This window comes from Lepisosteus platostomus, chromosome 8 (assembly GCF_059453375.1).
Source record: "Lepisosteus platostomus isolate fLepPlt1 chromosome 8, fLepPlt1.hap1, whole genome shotgun sequence".
Lineage (NCBI taxonomy): Eukaryota > Metazoa > Chordata > Actinopteri > Semionotiformes > Lepisosteidae > Lepisosteus > Lepisosteus platostomus.
In genome coordinates this window covers 3,145,434-3,167,075 of record NC_142618.1, presented here as the reverse complement: position 1 = coordinate 3,167,075, position 21,642 = coordinate 3,145,434, and the positions used below count along the sequence as shown (strand labels likewise).

At 44.7% G+C, this 21,642-nt stretch overlaps 2 protein-coding genes across 7 annotated transcripts in view; one reads left to right on the top strand and one right to left on the bottom strand.

The window, feature by feature from the left end:
* LOC148655511 (guanine nucleotide-binding protein G(olf) subunit alpha) overlaps nt 1-2,060 on the top strand; it is a 132,901-nt gene extending 130,841 nt beyond the window's left edge. For both annotated transcript variants that reach the window (XM_088642059.1, XM_088642060.1), the window contains exon 12: nt 145-2,060. In XM_088642059.1, coding sequence (XP_088498185.1) covers nt 145-291 — 147 coding nt within the window. In that variant the 3' untranslated portion in view covers nt 292-2,060. The remainder of the gene's footprint in view (nt 1-144) is intronic.
* A 295-nt stretch (nt 2,061-2,355) lies between these two features.
* On the bottom strand, nt 2,356-17,655 carry mppe1 (metallophosphoesterase 1). 5 transcript variants are annotated; one of them, XM_088642063.1, is made up of 10 exons: nt 16,289-17,376; nt 13,602-13,710; nt 12,835-12,938; nt 12,014-12,094; nt 10,675-10,783; nt 8,649-8,717; nt 5,909-6,031; nt 4,890-5,030; nt 3,623-3,839; nt 2,356-3,164 (listed from the first exon to the last, which is right to left on the bottom strand). In XM_088642063.1, the coding sequence occupies exons 1-9, from the start codon at nt 16,528-16,530 to the stop codon at nt 3,657-3,659; spliced, it is 1,161 nt and encodes a 386-aa protein (XP_088498189.1). In that variant the 5' UTR covers nt 16,531-17,376; the 3' UTR covers nt 2,356-3,164; nt 3,623-3,656. The 5 variants fall into 5 exon arrangements, with proteins under 5 accessions (XP_088498189.1, XP_088498188.1, XP_088498187.1 ...); XM_088642062.1 differs by lacking the exon at nt 2,356-3,164 and adding an exon at nt 17,383-17,655 and having other exon boundaries at nt 3,221-3,839; nt 16,289-16,781; XM_088642061.1 differs by lacking the exon at nt 2,356-3,164 and having other exon boundaries at nt 3,221-3,839.
* Between the last annotated feature and the right edge of the window lie 3,987 nt (nt 17,656-21,642).

Here is a 21,642-nt window from a genome sequence, read left to right as displayed (position 1 = left end):
GAATATTGCATCAGTAGTCAAGATTACTTTGGTATTAATGGTGTTAGAAGTTCTGTGATCCCATCAATCATACAAGCCTGAAATAATGAACTCAAGGGTTTTTTTAGTGGGGCCTCATTGCTCTCATTGCTATGTTTCTTTCAGAGGATCAGCACAGCCAGTGGCGATGGCAGACATTACTGCTACCCTCACTTCACCTGCGCGGTCGACACAGAAAACATCCGCAGAGTCTTCAACGACTGTCGAGACATCATTCAGAGAATGCACCTGCGCCAGTACGAACTGTTATGATTGGGAACATCTTGGAACCTGTGGTTTTTAATTCTGTGTTCCTCTCTCTGAAACAAACTAGCCCACACAGGGAGGAAGAGTACTAATGAAGTGTGTCAAATCTTCTTTGTTTTTATTTAAGCCATTCTCAACCCCAATTTTTTTTTTGGAAAGGAGGGTTTGGGGGCTAAGTTGTGTGTGCTTTGTTTTCCATTTGCTTGTTTCATCATTTCCTTTCTTGTCATTCCACTAAGCCTTTGGCTACCTCTGTGTTGCGTTCTTCTTTCCTTTTCTCTGGGCCTCCGGTGGTTTGTTTTGTTCTTGCTGTTGCTGTGTCAGGCCTCGGCCTGCTGACCTTGCCGGCGGGCTAGCGCTGTAGTACAGTACATCCGCATGTACAGTACGCGTCGATCTCCGAGCAGGTTGGCGTTCGCGCGGTGCTCGTCTCTCTCTCCGAGCGGCACCGCCTTCAGACCAATCCCTGTGTGGGTTTCTGCTGTTCTGTTTTCAACACTGAAGAGTACTTGATGGGAAAAAAATGATATAATGCACTTTGCATCAGGTTACTTAATACCGCTGAGGAAGTATACACACAATGTAGCACCACAATATTTATTACTCTGTCACAGTTTTTAGCGTTCCGAGTTGCAGGTCGACTGAGAAATAACTGACCTCCTCTTTTAGGCCGTTGAAAGGCACAGACGTAGAGTAGATAAAAGAGGCACGGTGAAGACGAGAAGCAATTTTTTCTGAGGTTTTTTGGGGCTAAAAGTCTCTGTGCACCTCAGGCCTTGAGCAGTCGCTGCTTTCAGCCTATTGTGTCTAGTAAGAAAAACTACCACACTCACTTTGATCTGTCCACAGATGATCCTTTTAGCTTAGATCTTCTTGGACAATAGTCCTATATATAAATATATATATTATATATTTTTTTTGTTCATTTTTTTTTGTTCTACTGCTGGTTTATTATCTTGTACAGACTGTAAAATGTAATATTATTTTGTACAACTTTATTGAAAAAAGATACTTGTAGAAGATCTTTGTGCCTTGATTATGGCTGTACCTGTAAAATGAGCTAAGATGTAAGTATGTTTCTGATTGTGCTGTACAGCTTGATGTCAGCCCTATCTGCAGGAGTGACCGCAGGTAGGGACTTTCTCTGTAGAGTTTAGTTTTTTTTCTGGTTTATAAAAAAAGGAAATGCTCTTTAGTAAAAAAAAAAATCCTGTATAAATTATGCAAATTAACCACTTACCTACAGTGATGACCAGATGTTGCAGCGACATGCCTTTATTTTTTTCATTTTCTTTTTGATTCTCAGCTTTAAAACATTTGAATCCATTGAAGTGTCCAAATTGCAACCTGGTGTTGTTTTACTAGGAACCAAGTTTTTCCGATATGAAGTATGTGTGAGATATACACACGTGTCTGTGTGTGTCCATGTGTATATTTAAACATACATATACTCACACAGCTGCATTATGTATATGTTAATGCGTCTTTGTGCATGTGTGTGTGTGTATATATATACACATGCATACACAAATACAGGAATGAATGAGAGTGTGTTTGGTAATTCTTTGGTCATTCATAGACCTTCACAATTGCACAGGCATATTGTGAATGTGTAAGCACCATTAGATAGGCTCTTAAGTCCTTGTACCAACAGCAGCTTTTATTGTGCAAGTAAATAGTAAGAGAGAAAAATAAGGTGTAAACCCTTGTGTCTGGCCTGAGAGAATTACAAAATGACATTTTTATTTCTCTTTTAATAAAGAGGCACATTAGAAGACTTTGTTTTATTTTAAATAATCATATAATTGAAAAGTGTGAATATTTCTTGAACTTGAATAATTTATGCAAATTACATTTCTCAGAATAAGTTGTGGTACACTGCGATTTAAAGAAAAAAAGCAAAAATTGCTTTAGCAATAAGGCATGTCCTTTTTTAGTAACTATTACACTGCTTTATATTTTATACATAGGTGTTTTATGTCTCTGTGAGTATATCATTTTCATGTGTCCGAGATAACCTGTACAATTTGTACAATGTTTAAAATTACAGTTGCAATAACAGAAACCCAGTTTAGCCTATATTACTTTAATTACTCCATTTTTTATCGGTGCTTGAATTTTTTGCATTACAGTTTTATACACACTTGAGTTTACAGAAACGGTTCTGGCCCTATTAATCCAGAATCCTGCTATTCCCGAAAATCACCCCATCCTATAACGGGTCGTGTCTTCAGGAGAAGCAGCATAAAGGCCTCATGGTTACAGTGCCCTCCAAACATGTTACTCTCGCTTGGCAGTCAGGCGCTTTGTATTTGTAATCATGAGATACATACGACAAATACAGTATTATTTTATGTAATTCCAAGCATACATTTGATTTGATCATATTGTAACAAAAACATACTGTAACGCTCCGGGGTTCACATGGGAGCACCATTGTCTTTTCTAGAACATGGACACCAAAAGTGTAAACAGTATTCCAAATTATACCTTTAAAGAACGTTATACAATTTTAGCATAACATCCTCTTTTTAAATTCTACACCGTCCGTATATGCGAACATTTTGTTAGCCTTTTAAGTGTTTAGAAGGTATAAACAGTGTGTCGACAAGAACACCTAGGTCTTTCTCATTTATATTTATATGTATTTATATCGTAACGCTTTGGGGTTCACGTGGGCGCCCTCGCCTCTGCCGCATCAGGGACTCGCTTTCGTATGGAGAAGAAAATTCTTTCAGATTTACTGGCCGATTCTCCAGCAGGCAAGCGCAGTGGTCATCCGAAACACACGGCCGTCATAGCCAAGGAGGAGAGAAGTGTGAAATCAGCCGGGCCACACGGATCTCGGCTTCCAATCTATCCCAGCAGCGGTTCACATGCTGAAAATAACACACCACGTGTAGAAGAAAACACAGACTGGCCACAGCACAACATCTACAATTCTTATGCAAAGTTTTTAATGAGCACAGTGGGTTGGAGAGTTCATGCAGGTCACCCAAGGGGATGTGCACCCGAACGCTGACTTCTACACTCTGACATTTAGTTAAAAGTGAATGTGTCCTATCGAGATTAAAAGTGGGCATGGAAAATACCCGATAATAAAAAGCAAGTGTTGTGTACTTGCCATTCATGTCATCACCTGATCACAAATACAAATTGCTTGACTGTAAACCCCCCCCAACAAAAGTGTTGCCGTTGCTGTCCCAGTACTTCTGGAGGTTTGGAAACAAGAAAAGGGAATCATAGGATGAATGAAACCCAGTACTTTGTGCTGTGACATCTTCTAAAAAATTGTGCTTGTTCTGCAAGTCTGTAATGGTTGGTTTAGGTAACTCACACAAAACACTTGTAGTTGGGTATGACTTCAGAGCTCACAGGGACTTGTGCTTGCTCATCAGACAGCTGGCACAGTGCAGCGTGCCTTTAAAGAGGTGGAAGTGAACGAGCGTCAGGACGATCAGCACCGCAGCGCAAGCACAGTAAATGGCAATGACTGTGCTCTCCTGCGGCAGGAAACACTTGGACAGGTTGAAGGTTTCCGATGTAAAACTGCCCTGTAGTGGAAAGAGAGATGAAAACAAAGGTGTTATAATCTTGGGGTACCACAGGGTTAGTTGAGCATCTGATCTCGATGAAAGTCCGTTACATTTCAATCCACGTTTGTTAGACAAACTTGATACAGGAAAGTCTTGACATGTAAGCGGCTCGTCAGATCACCACTTCCAGAGGCTACTGAAGTCCCACACTGAATACATTAAGGAAAGATTTAAAAGGTCTCAGTGCTAACAGGTTAGTTTCCCTGGCTTCCTTCGTGCTGGATGTCTAGATAAGAATCCCAAAATGAATCAACACAACACAACACAGTCCAACACAAACATCACGAACAGCCTGTGGGAAATTGGGAAATGTTACTACCCAAGGGGGACTGGTTAGAGACCGTGATAGTACCTTTTTATTTACCGCGGTACTGAAGTATTCTTAAAGTACTCTTTTTTTTAATAGACTTTAGACTAATAGAAAATCCATCAGTACCACATTTGTAAACATACACAGTATGGACTTCAGTATTAAGATCAGATCACATCACTTTATTGGCCATATACAATTTCTTGTATTAGGAATTTGCCTTTTCACAGACCCCAGCTTGCTCTCCATGAGACACACAGACAGGGAGAGAAGCTTGGGGTCAGAGCATAGGGTCAGCCATTTATATGGCACCCCTGGAGTAGTTGGGGTTGAGGCCCTTGCTCTGGGGCCCAACATAGGATTCCTCTGCCGGCTGCGGGATTTGAACCAGCAACCTTCCAGCCACAGGCGCAGATCCTGAGCCACAGAGCCACCGCTCCGCCCTACACCTAAATTTAAAGCCTATCATTTAAAGCCTTTTTTTATAGTTTTGATCAGTCACCTTAGGTGCTTTGGAAAGGAATAAAGGTCCGAATAGAGAAATCACACCCTTGCAGATGTAGCGAAAGGCAATGCTTAATTTCTTTCCCCACAAAGAGTTCATCTGAGGTACGTTCGTGCCTTGACTGCTTCTTCAATAGGGCACCAGCCTGACCAGTTCAGGGCAGTGTGACCAGCTGGAGCGAAGGCGCCGTTACCAGAATGAAGCTGGGGTTGTTGCGGTTCCGCCAGCTGAAGGAGGGGACGCTGATCTCGGGGAAGAGGTCTTCGTGGAGGACTTCACAGGCGCTGTGCGTGTGGCCGCTGAGAATCAGCCGGGGGCGAAACCACCAGACCAGCTGTGGAGACGCAGCGGGGGGTCGTGAGAGACGCACAAGCACACACGGGCATCTCACAACTCTCCTCATTGGGAGCTTCGTTAAAGGGGTTCGCGTATGTCGGGGTTTGAAAGAATGAGGATTGATGAGCGCAAGTACACGGTAACTTGTAAAACCTTCAATTTACATCACCAAATACACTAAATTTCCAGCTCTGCACAGCGCTATGTTCTGCGATTCAGAACGAGATGACAAAACATCCACTGAGTTGAAGCGGTCCCATTACGTTGTAAAGGAACAAATAAAGATTTATTCCATGCTTACGTTAGTCATTACAGTGACTAGTGAGCAGGAAGGGCAGCTTCATGTCGCACTTTTTTGCAAATTCTCGATTTTGCAAGACCAGACATGGTGGCCATAGAGTACTTTCACAAAGTTCACGATTCTGTGCTTAATTTGGATTGTGTAAAATTTGGCTATCTCATCAATGAATTTATTTTGTTACCGAAATTTAATAACCGGTCTGAGACATTGGGACTGCGGCTTGCCGCCGATGCAGCTTTTCACAAGAGCGAAAAGACACAACAGTGGGTGTAGATTGACCGAGCTTTCCCGAGTTTAAATGCAGAGACACGAGGAGGCGGTGCATCCAGCAAATCGCAAAACCGAGAACAGATGTTCGAAATACCCTTTGCTTTTAAAACTTAACGCTAAAAAAAGATGGTCTTATTACAAATGAATTCGCGACTTGAACAGATCAACTTCTGCGCGTACGTCCGTCCTCGAAGTTCTAGTACGAACTGGTTTTGGCGCCAGATGATCTGCGTCCCGTGTCTAAGCGGGCTAGATGGTTCCGCGGCGTACGGATGGTGGGATCCGTCTCGGGGTGCGGGGCTGACCTTTTGAGAGGCGGCCTGGGACAGGACGTCGTACTGCTCCTTGAAAAGCAGGTTCCTCTCCTCCGGGGGCGCCGCGTCCTCTCCGGCACAGCCAGCGTCGCTCGCGCGGTACAGAGGGTAGTGCTGGACGAAGGGGAGAGGGGGGTGAGGGCAGGCAGGGCGAGAGGCCCGGAGGTCAGACAGAGTCATGCCGCTGGGGGTGAAAGCATCGCACAAGCCATGCGGGCCCCTGAACGCGCAGGGGGTCTCACAGCCTGGGAGAGGAGAAGGAAACCAGATCACAAGGTTCAGCCCTGAAAGCTGCAGCCTTTCCTTGTGTCTGTGTTCTGTGTTCTGTGTTCTGGAGAGCAGAGGGTCCTCAAACACGTGAAGGCCTAGTTTGGAAATATCGATAAGAGACAGGCAGACACCTGTGGTGTTAATTAACTTTCCAGCCTCGGGGGGGGGGGTGGCTTGCTTTAATTGCTTAAATAAAAAAAAAGTGAAGTCCACCCGACACCTCCCCACAAACCTTTTACGCGAGTGCGTTTCAATAGCGATGCTTTGGAAGATGTTTTTTCTTTCACTAGGCCCGCAAAGAAGATGTAAAATGACTGTTCACTAATAATAATAATTGCTTACACTTATATAGCGCTTTTCTGGACACTCCACTCAAAGCGCTTTACAGGTAATGGGGACTCCCCTCCACCACCACCAGTGTGCAGCCCCACCTGGATGATGCGACGGCAACCATAGTGCACCAGTACACTCCCCACACACCAGCTATCAGTGGGGAGGAGAGCAGAGGGATGAAACCAGTTCAGAGATGGGGATTATTAGGAGGCCATGATTAGTAAAGGCCAGGGGGAAATTTGGCCAGGACACCAGGTTGACATCCCTACTCGATTTTTTTTAATGACCACAGAGAGTCAGGACCACGGTTTTACATCTCATCAGAAGGACGGCGCCTGTTTACAGTATAGTGTCCCCGTGATTAATCTGGGGCATTAGGAGCCACACAGACTGCAGGGTGAGCCTACTGGCCCCACTAACACCTCTTCCAGCAGCAGCCTTAGTTTTTCCCATGAGTCTCCCCTCCAGGTACTGACCAGACTCATGCTTGCTTAGCTTCAGTGGATTGGCAGTTGTAAATTTCAGGGTAATTGAAAGAACGAAAAAATTAAAGGGCGAACTCTTATCACTGTAATTTGTGTCTGACACAAAGCCACATATTGCTCCTTCGAGGCAGAATCGCTGGTTTCGTATTACCGTAGCTGAGATGTCTCAGCCGTTTGACGCAAGACCAAGAGCTGAGGCTTAACACTGTATAACAGAAGACGATGTAGCAGTAATGCATGAGGACCGACAAATGATCCGTCCACTGGAACACGTTTCGTTTCATTAGTTTAAATTTTTTTTCACTGAATCGAGTCCAGAGCTGCTACTGCTGCAGCCTACCGCTTGTAAACATTTTGTGGCAACCAATATGCAGCATTAAAAAATATATGATGATTTTTTTGAAAATTAAAATGTACATCGAGAAAATCTGTGTAGCATCACGATTTATGTATTTTAATGGGGCAGAGAAACACTCTAAAAGAGATTTCATCATTATCCTGGTAGCCACAACTTTGTTTCTGTGTGTGATCTTTAAAAGTGAAAACAGTGCTGTTAGGTTAGCATAAATGCTAGCCTAAATGCTGAATTATAGCAATTTAAATACAGAAAACATTTTTACGCAGTATACCTTTATACAACACTCAGCTGAATACAGAATTGACATTATGCCTTCAGAAAAGTACTCTGATGACTTTTGCGTAGGAAAGTGCAATGGATGTGGCATCTAAAATAATTCATTTCATACGTGTGGCTTGTTATGAGGGCGAAACGTGATTCTGTTTCTTTTCCTCAAAACCGATGGAAAATACCAATCGCCACAGAGACCTGAACCTCCCCTTCAGAGTGGCAGGAGGACTGTGAGATGTGTCCACTAGGGGGAGCTGGTGGTTAGGGTCTGACAGGGTGCGCTCAGTCTAGCACAGGACTGGAAGCAGGGAAGAGGGCACAAACTGGCCAGGCAAGCTGACACTGAAGGCATGGAGGATGAGAGAGCAGATGGCACCACACATAGACACACACCGCAACATTTGTTATCCAGCTTTCAAACAGTGGTCCCTTCCCAGAATGCACCTCCAGGAAGGCCAAGCGAGCGATGGTGCTGGGAAAGCTGTATTGCCTCCTGCACAACACATGGAGCACTGGGGAAGGAAAGAATACAGGGGTTTACAGCCCTCGCCCCACCCTCACACGGGGGTCTACTCCTGTGGCGGTATCTTTCTCAGAGCCCCTCTTCAGAAAGGTCATCTCTTTCTGGGAAGGTGGCTCACACGTGTGAATTCCACCTGCTGAAGCCCAAACCAAAACCAGTCCTTCTGCGGAGAAAAGGCGGCCGATTGAGAGACGCGACCAGTACGGCCGCCTGCCTGCTCACAGGCTCGGGTTTGAGCCGTGACTGTGACCACCGTGGAGCTGGGGGGGTCTCTCTCAGGTCACAGCGACACAGAGACCCCTCTGGGACTGCCTGTCAGGCCCTGCGGCACTCCTCCCCTCAAGGGACTGTCAGGGTGGAGATGCTGAAGAATCGGGGCTCTTTCACCCTCGTGGGTAACCACTCCATGATAAACGGGGCTTTTTTTAAAAAAACATGGGCATAAATCCCACCCTGTCGACCAGCCAGACAAACCCCCCGCTAATGTCCTACCTGAAGAATGATGGGGCGAGATGAAGGAAGCTTTCTCACATCACGGCAGCGCTCTCCCATGGAACCGGCCTGCGAGGCGGAAACAGACTTCATTTCCCTCTCGCTCACATCAGCTCCTCATGCCTCAGTAGGACAGATTTCAGAACATTATTATTTGGTATAAGCTCTCTTTCTAACCTCCCTATGACTTATTATTATTATTATTATTATTATTATTATTATTATTATTATTATTATAGGTGGGTAGCTGCGTCAGCATGCGTAGGCTGCAAAGGAACAAGTAATAGGTTTATTCCATGCTGAAAAAAAAGAAGAAAGAAAACACAACGTTTCGGCCGTGGAGCCTTCTTCAGGTATGAGAGAGACAGGGCAGTAGGCAAAGGTAAAGTAGCGGGAGAACAAAGGTTGGGAGGGAGGAGGAGCGAGAGGCAGGAGCAGGGGACAGAAAGAGAGGCCAATCAAGAGGTGTGAGTTCGGAAAACCGTCTTTGAGAACACAGACGGAGAGATTAGTGTGATCATGGCCGTCAGAGGTGAAATGAGAAACAATGTGCTTGGAGAGATCTTTAATCTTCACAGCCCTGACATAATCGTCGTAACCTAAGGAACTGTGAAAAAGGAAGAGAGTTTTTAGTGTGTTCACCACACTAAAAACTCTCTTCCTTTTTCACAGTTCCTTAGGTTACGACGATTATGCAGCGACGACATCGACTTCGAGAACCAAGCCCTCGAAATGTACTCATTTTTCATCAACAGAGGATACCCCAGCAGTGTGATTGACAGGGCCCTTGCCCGAGCCAAAAACACCCCTGGGACCATCAACCCGATCAGGAACTCCCGCCGTAACAACCGCATTCCTTTGGTGCTTCCTTACCACCCTAACACACTTCCTATCCCCAGGACCATTAACCACAACTTTTCCATCCTACAGGATGATCCCTCCATTGGGGCCCTCTTTTCTGATCGCCCTATCATCTCATATCGCCGACCACCTAATCTGCGTAACCTCCTTGTTCACAGCTCCCTTGACCGCCCTCAACAACCATCCACACCAGGCACTTTCCCCTGCAACAGAGCTCGCTGCATCACCTGCAAGTACACATCCACCAACACACTCATTCAAAGTCCCTCAGGACAATTTGGATCACCCAGACAGCATCTTGTACCTCCAGTAACCTTATTTACTGTATCTCTTGCAGTAAATGCCCGGCCATCTACATTGGAGAAACAGGAAGGAGACTCGGAGACCGCTTCAGAGAACACGTCAGGGCTGTGAAGATTAAAGATCTCTCCAAGCCTATTGTTTCTCATTTCACCTCTGACGGCCACGACCACTCTAATCTCTCCGTCTGTGTTCTCAAAGACGGTTTTCCGAACTCATACATCAGAAAGACCACCGAAACAAAAATTATTCTGCAGCTAGGATCACACATTCTCCCTTCCCTTAACGACAGACTACTGTTCTTTTAAATTGTCTCCATGCATTGGAAGTTTCATTTCACACCTCTCTGCACCCATTCTGCCTTCACACCTCTTGATTGGCCTCTCTTTCTGTCCCCTGCTCCCGCCTCTCACTCCTCCTCCCTCCCAACCTTTGTTCTCCCGCTACTTTACCTTTGCCTACTGCCTTGTCTCTCTCACACCTGAAGAAGGCTCCACGGCCGAAACGTGTTTTCTTTCTTATTTTTTTCAGCATGGAATAAACCTATTACTTGTTCCTTATTATTATTATTATTATTATTATTATTATTATTATTATTATTATTAAGGAGCAATGATGGATGAAGAACTGCAGCTGTGATTCACAGCTCACAGCCATCTCCTCTAGCTTGTTTGCTGCTGTCCTGTCTGGTTCTTGTAAAGGCACGTGCAACGGCACAGGAGACAGAAGAGTGCGTCTTCTCCTTCAGGTATCCGATTTTACACAAGGGGCCAGCGAGGCTACAGCGACGGTCCCCGTCAGGGAACGTCTCCCTCGGGAGCCCCTCCCTGTGGCGCTCGTCTCCGCGAGAGGGAGGTGGGCTGACCTGCGTCGAGCAGTTGAGCGCGTGGGACAGTCGGAAGAGCTCCTTCTCCACACTCTGGCAGATGGAGCAGCCGTCTCCATGAAGAGCCACACTGTTCACCAGGAGGAAGCTGAGGGGAGGGAAGGACAGGCAGGGCACCGGTGATCTGGGTTCAAGCACACTCCGAGCCGCAAAACGTTCACCTCATTCAAATGGCCGAGAGACTTAATCTATCACGTTGAGCACAGTAACATCTGAAAGCTAACTCTAATGAGTAATGTCTGCAGTTACTACAACGATCGGTAAACTAATCATGGGAGTTATTGCATGGACTACAGTGTCAGAGTTTGTGAGTTGTAGCAGGTGAAGCACTGAACTCGTTCCTGTAGATCCACAAACTGTGTCCACAGCGATGGCAGTACATATCGCGCTGCAGGAAGAAAGCCAGACCACTGCCTCAGCTGTCCTGTCAGTTTGCATCAGCTTGTCTGGATCACACGTCTGCTTAAGGTGTGAAAGTTAGGTTCAAGCTTACGTGTCCTACTCTAAAGATGAATTTGTGTATTACTTCAGCAGAGGCTGACTGATTTCAAAACGGAAGTAGATGGTCAATGGCGATTGCAACGTGCACAGTTTTTTTTCTGTTCTTTTCGTTCTGCTTGGACCAATGAGTGTCCCACGAGAAGCGTACTTGAACACAGATGTTAAAGTTTTCAAAGTGCAGAAATCCAACAAAATACTAACAACAAAAACAAGCTGGTAAAACAAGCTGGAACAACACACAGAATGCGCAGCAATCTTAAAATAACTTATAAAACATGTCATGTGTCCCAGAAGAGATAACCAGATGGAAGGTTTATTCGGAAAAGCTCTTTTATTCCAATTGCACAGCTGCACCCTGAGACAGAGCGCAATGCAAATGTAGCACAAACACCCCCCTCTACAAAATCCAGCAGACACACAAGGCAGTGAGAGGTGGTGAATTCAGCAGGGCATGTACACAGAACAGCTGCCACAGAATGGCTTACAACATTGACAAACAACTTGTGCAAACAATACAAGGACAAAACAACTAGAAACAAAAATGAATTATCAAATTACCTGTTCAACTGCATGTAGTCATGACACAAGGCTGTGGTTTTCTCACTATATTCTACTTATTTACTCTCTAAGCAAACTGACGAGCAGGTAGGTAGTGACCACAGGCTTGTTTCCTTGTATCTTTGTTAATCTAGCAGGATATCTGTCTTGACTAAACATTTACCACAGAATGTTTTTCTTTTTTATACCCAGAGTATCTGAATTCTCCGGCTCTGTCAGAATCACAGGAAGAAGAGCACAAGATTGAAAACACACTCACTTCACTCCTTTCCTGGTCACTATCCTGGCCGAGGTGGCATTGAACACCTTCTCGAACCTCTGCAGCTTGAACCAGCTCATCCTGCAGGGGAGGGACAGTGTGAAAGGAGCAACCCGCTGGTTCGCTCGCCTTAACCTCATCCTGTGACCAGCAGGCGAAGTCCGTGCACAGCAGGTTCAGGCTTCGTGGCGGTATACAGGACATTCATTATTTAGAGACGCGTTCAGTAGCTTTTAACAGAAAGCAGCAAGTTAGAACAGCGCAAGTCCTCCAACGAAACAGTCCCAAAGAAGTTATTTGGAAATGACAGCCAACGTACTTTTCGGCCAGGATTTTAAGCTTTCAGCCGCTGTTAAAGCCGAACCAAATCAGGGACACGCTGTTCACTTTACAGACACTAAATGCTGCACAAAACTACAGTTTGTTTGCGCAATATGTGAGCTGGCATGAAGCAAATTGCTTCTAATAAAGGGGACGGAGAGCCCCTGTTTTCCTAATCATGTCTGCTGTCTCTTTCAGTACTGTAGCTGACACTCAGGCTCACCTGTTGACTCAACAGCATGAAATTAATTTCCTTTATATACACCAGAAAGCCACTTAGTCCAAACAGAACTTGTCAAGCACAGAATCTGACAACCTAATATGGTAGAAATGTAAGCCAACTCAACAAGAATGTGCTTTTTCTCAACTATTGCTGGGAAAGAATGTCCATAAATTAAATTAAATGCGATAACTAAATTCTCTTTATCACAAACTGCAGCATTAAACATGTTTTTATGTTATTAAATTAGTATGGGCTTCCATTCGTAGCTGAAACTTACTCATAATGGAACCCGATATCATGGTTTCCAACTACAACCACCAGCTCCGTGTTACTGGGGTGCCGGAACATCTGCAGGAATCGCCTCACGTCGTCTTCCCAGTCCTGAGAGAGGAAGGAAACAGCCTCATTAACCCTCCACAGCAGGAAGCCCCCTTTCTGATCAATCCCCGCATCCACACTTTCATGTGCCAGTAGCTCAACAACGCCGGTTGCATCTTTGAGAGAATGTGTTTTACTGTGAAAAGCGTTTAGTATTTGGGAGGAGTGAAGTGAAATGTGTCGTTTTTTGTGGTGTTCTGTTCAAAATGCCAACACGAATGCTAAAACAGCAGCTGCTGAATTCTGATTCACCCAGACTGATTTACAATATCACACCTGAAAACCTTGAACCCCAGGCACTTCTTCTGATTTCTGCAATCATTCTGGTAACGGATCATCTTGATCACAGTATTATCCTTTATTAAGAAGCATGACAAAGACAGCAGTAAGAATTCGAAAGGTAATGTGCCTGGGGATGCAGATTAGGTATGCAGGTTAGATTTCTGAGTATTGCCAGATAACAAACACCTTCACTCTTACTCAACCATGAAATCCACCGTTTGAAACAAACTGTGATCTTAAGCTTGACGTAAATTCAGAGGTTTTACTTTATAGAGATTTATATTCAATGTGGAGTGAAAATGAGTTTCACTGAGGCACTTGGAAAGCAATGCATAACAAAGTCACTCAAGTGCAAGTGTCTCCACAGTAGCCACTGACGCGTACCTCTGGGGAGCTCCATTTTCCTTCATCAAATATATCGCCCAAAATAAAGACCACCTCTGGCTGCAGGAGCCACAGGGCAGTCTGGAAGGCTCTCTCCATCTGCCACTCCCTGCGGAGGAAAAACACCACTCACAAATCACAGGTACACCAATTGAGAAACACATTCCCGTCCTTTGTCATGGACAACATGCTGTAAATGCTGCTTCTGAACATATAAAAGAACTCAGATTTTCAGACCTTCCCAGTAAATGGTTTATAGCTCTGAGCCAGCCTCGTATTTGGAATGCATTGCCATTCTTCCAGTGGCTCAAATCAATGCCCAAAACAGACAGTTTGAAACTTTTCACACTATAGGAAGGGGATTGAGAATCATGTAAAAGCCTTGGCATTTCACTAGAGCACTCTAATTAAACAGCTGTGTACCACCCAAGAACTGAAAGCTATTGTTTGGATTTGGATGCCATTATACTCTGGAATAGAGCATCAGCCACATACAGTACATAATAGTAATATGAAAACAGTTAATTTCTTCTTGTATTAAACTACTGTACAAGAATCATGTTTTTCCATGTATCAAGGTTTGTACAAGAATCATGTTGTCCTCATTCAAAGAAAAAAACAAATGAAGACAAATATACACCCAAAGAATGCTCCACAGCTGAAATGTTGTGTTTCCTTTCTGCTTTTCACCAGAAATAAATCTTTAACTTGTTCCTTTGCAGCCTACGCATGCTGACGCAGCTACTGCACCTACTTGAACTACAAGAATGCTCCACAGCTGAAATGTTGTGTTTCCTTTCTGCTTTTCACCAGAAATAAATCTTTAACTTGTTCCTTTGCAGCCTACGCATGCTGACGCAGCTACTGCACCTACTTGAACTACTGGGGACAAATATGCTAATTCTTACATCTTAGTACAGCCATAGTGTGATTCAGTATTTCGGTTAGATCCTAATCAATGAGATAGAGGGATGAAATATGCAAATATGCACGTTCATTTGTCTGAGGGTCAGCATGATGACCAGCAGCTGACCCTGCGTATGGAAATAGTGTTATATTAGTTTAAGTGTCCTGTGTAAACCTTAAACCTGTGTACCTGTTCTGTTGGTCCCCTTATGTGTGTGTGTAAATCCTGTGTTTGGTTTGGTGTCTCCATTTGTCCTTTGTCCTGCGTGAACTCAAATATGCTACAATATCTTTTTGAATAATTCTAATTTGAATTGCAAATAACTTTTTTTCAAATTAGTATTTTTGATAGTTCTGTCTGCTCTATGAACACCAAGGACAGCTAGGGAGAAAATATAAGATATTCTTTTTTTAATAGTGTAACAGATATGACTTATTGAAAAAAGGATTATTTTACTCAGAATACATTAAGGAATGTGGGTTTCTCTACCTGTCTTTTTAAAGAAATTATGAATCAAAGTTAAATCAAATTAATACTTTCATATATATATGGTGTAGGATGAATGGTTCATTCAGTAATTAGTGAATGATTGTTAAGATGAGATATTTTTATATAAATGACACCCCTAAACTTTGGGAACCCCTTTAAAATCCTTTAGATATTATAGACACTTTCAGTTGGTAGCTAATGATCGTTTTAATTCTGACCCATTAAACAAATTATTGGTTCAATTAATGATGAGCTGGACTGGATTGTCAAACTCAAAGCCCTGTGTCTCTGGAGAGTCTTGTTTAGCGCCTCGGCTCCTCGGTTTATAATGTCTGCTGGGAGATGTTGACACATAAGACACGGGCAACACGTAAGAAAAAATGGATTTATGCAATAAATAAGAACATCACACATCATTAGCTGAGTCCTAGGAGAACGAATTAAGCTTTATCCCCAAATCTTCTGATACCGACATTAATACTGCAGACACAATTGAATACTCGATTAATCGTAGTTATAATCCCTTCTGCTGAACTTGCAGAGATGTTCTGATTATGTAACATGTACTGCCTGCTTTGGTCCTGATTATACTGAGCCATCTGTCCCGATGTCTCGTCTCTCTGTCCTGCTTTCTCCCTACACACTCCTGCCGCACAGAAAGCAGAGCGAGCGAAAACACGCTCTCACGGCTGTCAGGCTGTCGTTTGGTGTTGCTGCGTCTAACGATTTAACGAAAGTACTTTTAGTCACATAAGCGCCTGCACCGCCGTCGTTAGAAAGTGGCGTTTAGGTTATTACTAGAGACTCCCATCTGCAATAGCTTTTTATGCCTTCACAAGGAACAGACTGTTTTGTCGCAATATAGATCAAACTTAAATATGGCTTTTTAAGTTACAGTTATTAATTTGCTATATATATATTACTTAAATGTTAGTATTAGAATTAATTAGTATTGCCGTTGTTATTATTATTATTAAGTACTGCGGTATAATATGTATTCAAATTTGAAAAAAGGTAGTACCATATCAAAATTAACGATTAAAAATGCAGGGGGAATCTTATGATATTACTGTAACGCACAGAGCGAGAAAAAAACCGTCGCCTACCCCATAAACCAGGGCGCCGCGTTACCCATCCTTACGGGTGGGAAGCCTTCACTTTGTGTGTGTGTGTATTTCAAAGAAACAGCATTTTGGGGCGTCGGGTTTGTCATCCCTGCACAATTCGCTGATACGGTTTATTACAGAGAGCGCCCGGTTCGTGCCCTCGGCGGAAAGGAAAGCATCCCGACCTGCGGAGCTTGTCGAACCAGTGTCCCCGGAGGGCACCCAGGAGGTGGGTATCCGACAGCACCAGGGCGCGGAGCACCGGGGCAGCCTGCCCGCCCGACCCGCCGGACCCACCGCCCGGCTCCGGCCAGGAGCAGCGCCACACCGCCGGGAAGTAGATGAGATACTCGCAGAACAGGAACACGCAGCTGGCCGACCACAGCAGGAGACAGAGGAAGACCCCCTTTCCGCGCAGTCCTGGCATGCCTGCGGAGGCTCGGCGCGGCACGGTCCGGCCGCGAAGGCACGGCTCTCTCTCTCTCAGTGTTGTCTGTTTCGGGGTCTGTTACATCTTTATCCAGGGAAGAGCTTCCGTGGGGACCGGCGGCTCATCCACGCCGTGCTGGGCTCGTCGGCGCTTGTTCCCCTTCCCCGGCAAACCCCACCGTGGCAGACATCGGCTGGATCCTCATCTGCCTGGGTCAGGGTGCAAAACCAGCGTTTTCCCCCCCGTTCCTGCCGTGAAGAGCGGGGTATTCAGTCATTATCCGTCAAAAAAAAAAAAAAACACCAACAGAATAAGGCATCCGAGCGCTGGCACGACATATAACCGAGATTAAAAAAACAACAACAAATCCGAACGATTCAAAGCATCCCTTTAAACACCCCCTCTAATCCTCGGAATCGAGGTCAATGTGAATCTTGATATAAAAAAAAAGTGAAGAAAAAAACACGTTGGAGAACCGTCTGTCTCTGAATATCCCCGTTGGCTGTCCGCACACACACACGCGTTTATTTTTGCTTAATATGTATTTTTTTTCTAAATCCGAATTATTGAGAGCCTCAAGAAGGTGGCGGATGCCTGCTAGGTTAGCGCTCTCAGACTGCGCACTGTGTGGTACCGAGCAGCTGAGCAGCTGAGCACGACGCGTCTCCTCCTCAGACGGATGAAATGAACCTGCCTTCTTTCAGGTGTGACACCCAGCCGAAGCGTCGTGTCTCTCTCCTTTTCAGCATGGAATAAACCTGAACTTGTTCCTTTGCAGGCGACGAATTAATCAATGAAACTGAATTAGTCAAGCTTTTTTTAAACAGACCAAAAGGACAAAGACCGTACCTCTGGCTCGCTGTCACTCTTAGTGTGTTTGTGCAGGACCACTGTCCTGGGGTATGCACCAAACTGGCACTATTGTGTTTTTAATTCTTCCCTCGGAACCGAGCGTTAACATCTGAGTGGCCTTAGAAAAGCAGCGACGCCACAGTATGGGACACGATTTGTCTTTCTAAATTCATTGTCCCCGTGTATCAGGGTCATTATCATGCTAAAGATAAACCCGTTCGCCCACATTTTTCACAGTTTACCGAGAACAGTTCACAAGAACAGCAACATGATGCGCTTCCAGCATTTCCTGTTCGTCAACTGGTCAAACCGCCACAGCGACACATCGCTCACTCGGCGCCGGAGGCGGCTTCGTCACTGGACATCGCGGCTTCCTGAAATAAACGCCTGGGTGACATCTTTGGCTCAATGAGCTACTAGCAACGGGCCAGAGGTGCCGGATGCCCCTGTGTCCTCTTTTCAGCTTCTTATATTCTTAAACTATTCCCTCGGCGGTTTATTATAGACTTACACCCGGTATTCGGGCTAACTGGAGCCGCAGCCCTGTTATCTAATGCACATTGCCTGCTCTGCTGAGGGCCAGCAAGACCTAAAGAGCCCATGAAAAAAAACTTACCGCGTGTTTTTATGTGCATAATCAAAAAAAGTGTCACAGACGTCATTTTAATATATATATTTTACCCAGAATGACAACACCACCCAAAATTAAAGCGTTCAGAAAGGAATATGGAGTGAAAATGTGGCTGAACCCGCTTGGCTGAGGAGTGGTCTCCCCGCCAGGGGACGAGAAGGCTGGGGCCCCCTGTGGGGTGAGGGGTGACCCAGGGGCAGCTGCAGAGGGGGAGATGGGGTGCAGGTGGGATGCAAAAAGACATACAAAAGGGACACTATACTGTAGTGGGCGCCATCTTTCGGATGAGACGTTAAACCGAGGTCCTGACTCTCTGTGGTCATTAAAGATCTCCTGACTTTTCTCGATAAGAGTAGGGAGTTATCCCGGTGTCTGGGCCAAATTCCCCCCCTCAGCCTTTACTGTGGCCTCCAGATTGTCCCCCTGTACGGTTGGCTTGCACTGGCCCTGCGATGGACTGGGTGTACCCTGCCTTGCGCCCGCTGCTTGCTGGGTAGGCTCCCACTTCCCACGACACCGTGTGGTATAAAGTGATGTGGCAAATGAGATGACATGACAATATGGAATCATATTGGGTGTGATTGAGATTTATAGGCAATTGATTGACACAAAACACTCAATAATGTCAAAGTGTAAGCAAAATTTTTACATTTAATTATATATATAATTCATTTTATATGATTTAAGAATGTAAGAGAAGGACTTCAGCTTCTTTATTCCTTTATATTACCAGGTAACTAAGTCCTCAGGTTAGAAGAACTTTATACTCTAGGGACGTTCAGGGGAGCAATCTGTGATTCACCTTGCTCAAGCACACATCAAGTAGACTTCAGTCTTTTTGATCACATGAAACATCTGTTTTTCCTGCACTGTATGTTTAGAAGAAAGTGCATGCTATATTTCAAGAGGAAAAACATGAGTGCAGAAACATATGTCCTAGAAAGACTTAGAGGTGGTTTTACCCAATTCCACAGAAAAGCACCTGTATAATCATACAAAAGCATTTTTGTTCCTTTTTAAGACTAATCTAATGGGAAGTAACGTCCCACCATGGCATAAACCCTAAAAGCAGCAGAACCAACAGATGTGTTTTCGAAGAAAGCTGCTCTTGACTGTCCCTCTCCAATACTGAGCTGGAATCCAGCCAGCATGGTTTAGACAGTCATAAAATGCTAACAAAGCATTCACCCCCCAGTCTGGTGACGTCTGAAGGGCTGCTCAAAATGCAAAGGTGGAAATTCTAGCTAAAAGAATAGCTACAGCTGCATTGGTTTTGTACTACCAGTCAAGAAATCTGGAAAAGACTCTTTGGGCATACATGCAGAGAGTGTCTCGGGAGCCGGTCCAGACTCCCGTGTAGTGCGTATTTAGGACCCTGTGCAGACGGTAAAATCCGGAAGAGACTGGAGAAGGGCTACAGAGAAACACAGCAGGAGCAGGACGGGATGACTGACAGGGGGGCGTGATGGCAGTGCGCCGGTGCTCAGGGGGCGTGGCGCAGGTGAACAATCCGGAAGGGGAAACCAGGAAGCAGTCCAAAATTCCACAGCTGGGAGCCCCATCCAAACAGAGTCAGGAACAGGGACGAGGAATCAGGAACAAGGAAGTTAAAATCATAACGGAGCCGGGTATTCCGAGGCCCGGACCCAGGAATAAGACCTGCCCTCGGGCTGCCCGCAAGCCCGGGGAATAGGCAGGCCTTGTGACGTCCATCTTCCGAAACCGAGCCCTGAAGCCCGGAGACGCCAAAGTTAAGGAGGGACAGGAAAATAGGAACAGGTGCACGTAATGGTGAAACTACAATAATAAAAATGGTCGGAGCGCCCTCTAGAGGAGGGAAGACAACTGTGACACGGAGGAAAATCTGTTGTGGTATTGTATAAATAAGTACGGCAATTTAGTCTCTAAAATCCCAGGGATGTTTGGTGGTAAGTGTTGCCTGTTCTAGTTACATCTGAGTGTCCACAAAGAGCAGGGGTCTACAAAACTCTCAGAATGTATCTGATATATGTCGGAAAGAAATGAATCTGAGGTCCCAGCAGTTCCCTCCCGTGTTCAGTGATCGAGTGAGCCTGTGAGTATGGCCATATGCTCATCGAGACATGGGGCACTCTGCCCTAAAGGAGATGGCACTGGACAGCAGTGTCTGCGAGCAGTGCAGCGAAGGCTACAGCCTTAAAGAGCTAAAGGAGACAGATGGATTGGAGTCTTAAAGGAGGATTTAGGTCTTAACAGACAACGGTTAATGACTTTACAATTTAAAGAATTGTATCTGTGATTGTTAACACACACTGAAATCTTCCCCCCCCCCCAGAGAAGAAGCAGCAAAGATGATGTAAAATCCTCAACATGAATTTGTACAGGCCTGCATATGATGAATGACAAAAACACTTTTTTTTTCAAAGGAATTAATAAATATGTACTCTTTCCTCAGTGTTTGAACTGTTTCAGTCTCCTTAATGGCCCACTGAGTTGTAAGTGCAATGGAAATTGTTGGGTTCAACAGCTGTAAAAAACTACCCTTAAATTCTGGACTGAGGCTGTTGAGGCCACATTATGTTGCTGCTAACTGCTTAGGGACATGGTTGACTTTGACAACTGCAAGGATAAGTGATGCAGGTTCACAGACACAAGAAGCATAACATCTGGTCTCCGGTAACCGTTTGTTAAAGGGAGTTAGCAGTGAACTATATTAGTTTTAGTTTTATTTCCTGTATTTATGTAGGAGTTCTTCCATATACACAGCCGTTGCTTGTGTTTTGTCTTCCTCCTTAGTGCATGACACAAAACAATTATATAAATGTATGAGTCTTTTTTTAAAAAAAAAAAGCTGTTGGAGGAATACAAAAGCATATGTGTTAGAAAAGACTTTAACAAAGGAAAACTGGTGTGGCTGGTCTGTGAAATAGAAATCCAAATCAGTCATACTGTAACTCTGTTAATATATGTATAGAAAGGGGAACTACAATGGTATTTTTATATCTGGGGTTAGAATCATTGATGAGTGCATTTCAAACCACAGTGAAGGTAATATGTACACAGTAACATGTAAAGCCTCCAATTTACATCACCAAATAGATGAGATTTCCAAATGTGCACACACAGCGTCATGTTCTGGGATTCAGAACAAGGCAACAAAACTTCAGATGAGGTGAAACGTCCTTGTGACATTGTAAGCAAGCAGGCTAGTGAATGTTATGTGAACACCCAAAGAAGGCTCCACGGCCAAAACGTTGAGTTCTCTTTCTTCTCTTTCTAGAAGGGAATAAACCTGTTACTTGTCCCTTTGCAGCCTACGCATGCTGACGCAGCTGCCCACCTGAACCAGTGAATACATCTCTTTCAATCCAATAGAAACATCGCTCCTGACTTTCAGACGGTTTTGCCGACAACTACTCCTAAGTTGTTCTTGTTAACTCAGCCTGCAGATCACGTTGGGACATTTCTGCGGTGAAATGTGTGCTGCAGAGCCTGAGCTTATTCACAGATCGGCCTGGCCAGCTGTGTGGTGAGGCTGCTGGGCTAGAATGGCTACCGCATATGATCCAAGTGGGGGCTGCACTTCAGCGGCAGATAACAACATAATGTTCACATACGGGAGGAGAACATTTGGCCCAAATATAGTT

Excerpts from the sequence above, each read along its gene's own strand:
- mppe1 (XM_088642062.1), bottom strand. The coding sequence starts at position 16,530 with ATGCCAGGACTGCGCGGAAAGGGGGTCTTCCTCTGTCTCCTGCTGTGG. Across the intron at positions 12,939-13,601 it reads GAAAATGGAGCTCCCCAGAG|GACTGGGAAGACGACGTGAG; the intron begins GTACGCGTCAGT and ends TTCCTCTCTCAG. Across the intron at positions 3,840-4,889 it reads ACAACCCCAGCTTCATTCTG|GGCAGTTTTACATCGGAAAC; the intron begins GTAACGGCGCCT and ends TTTCCACTACAG.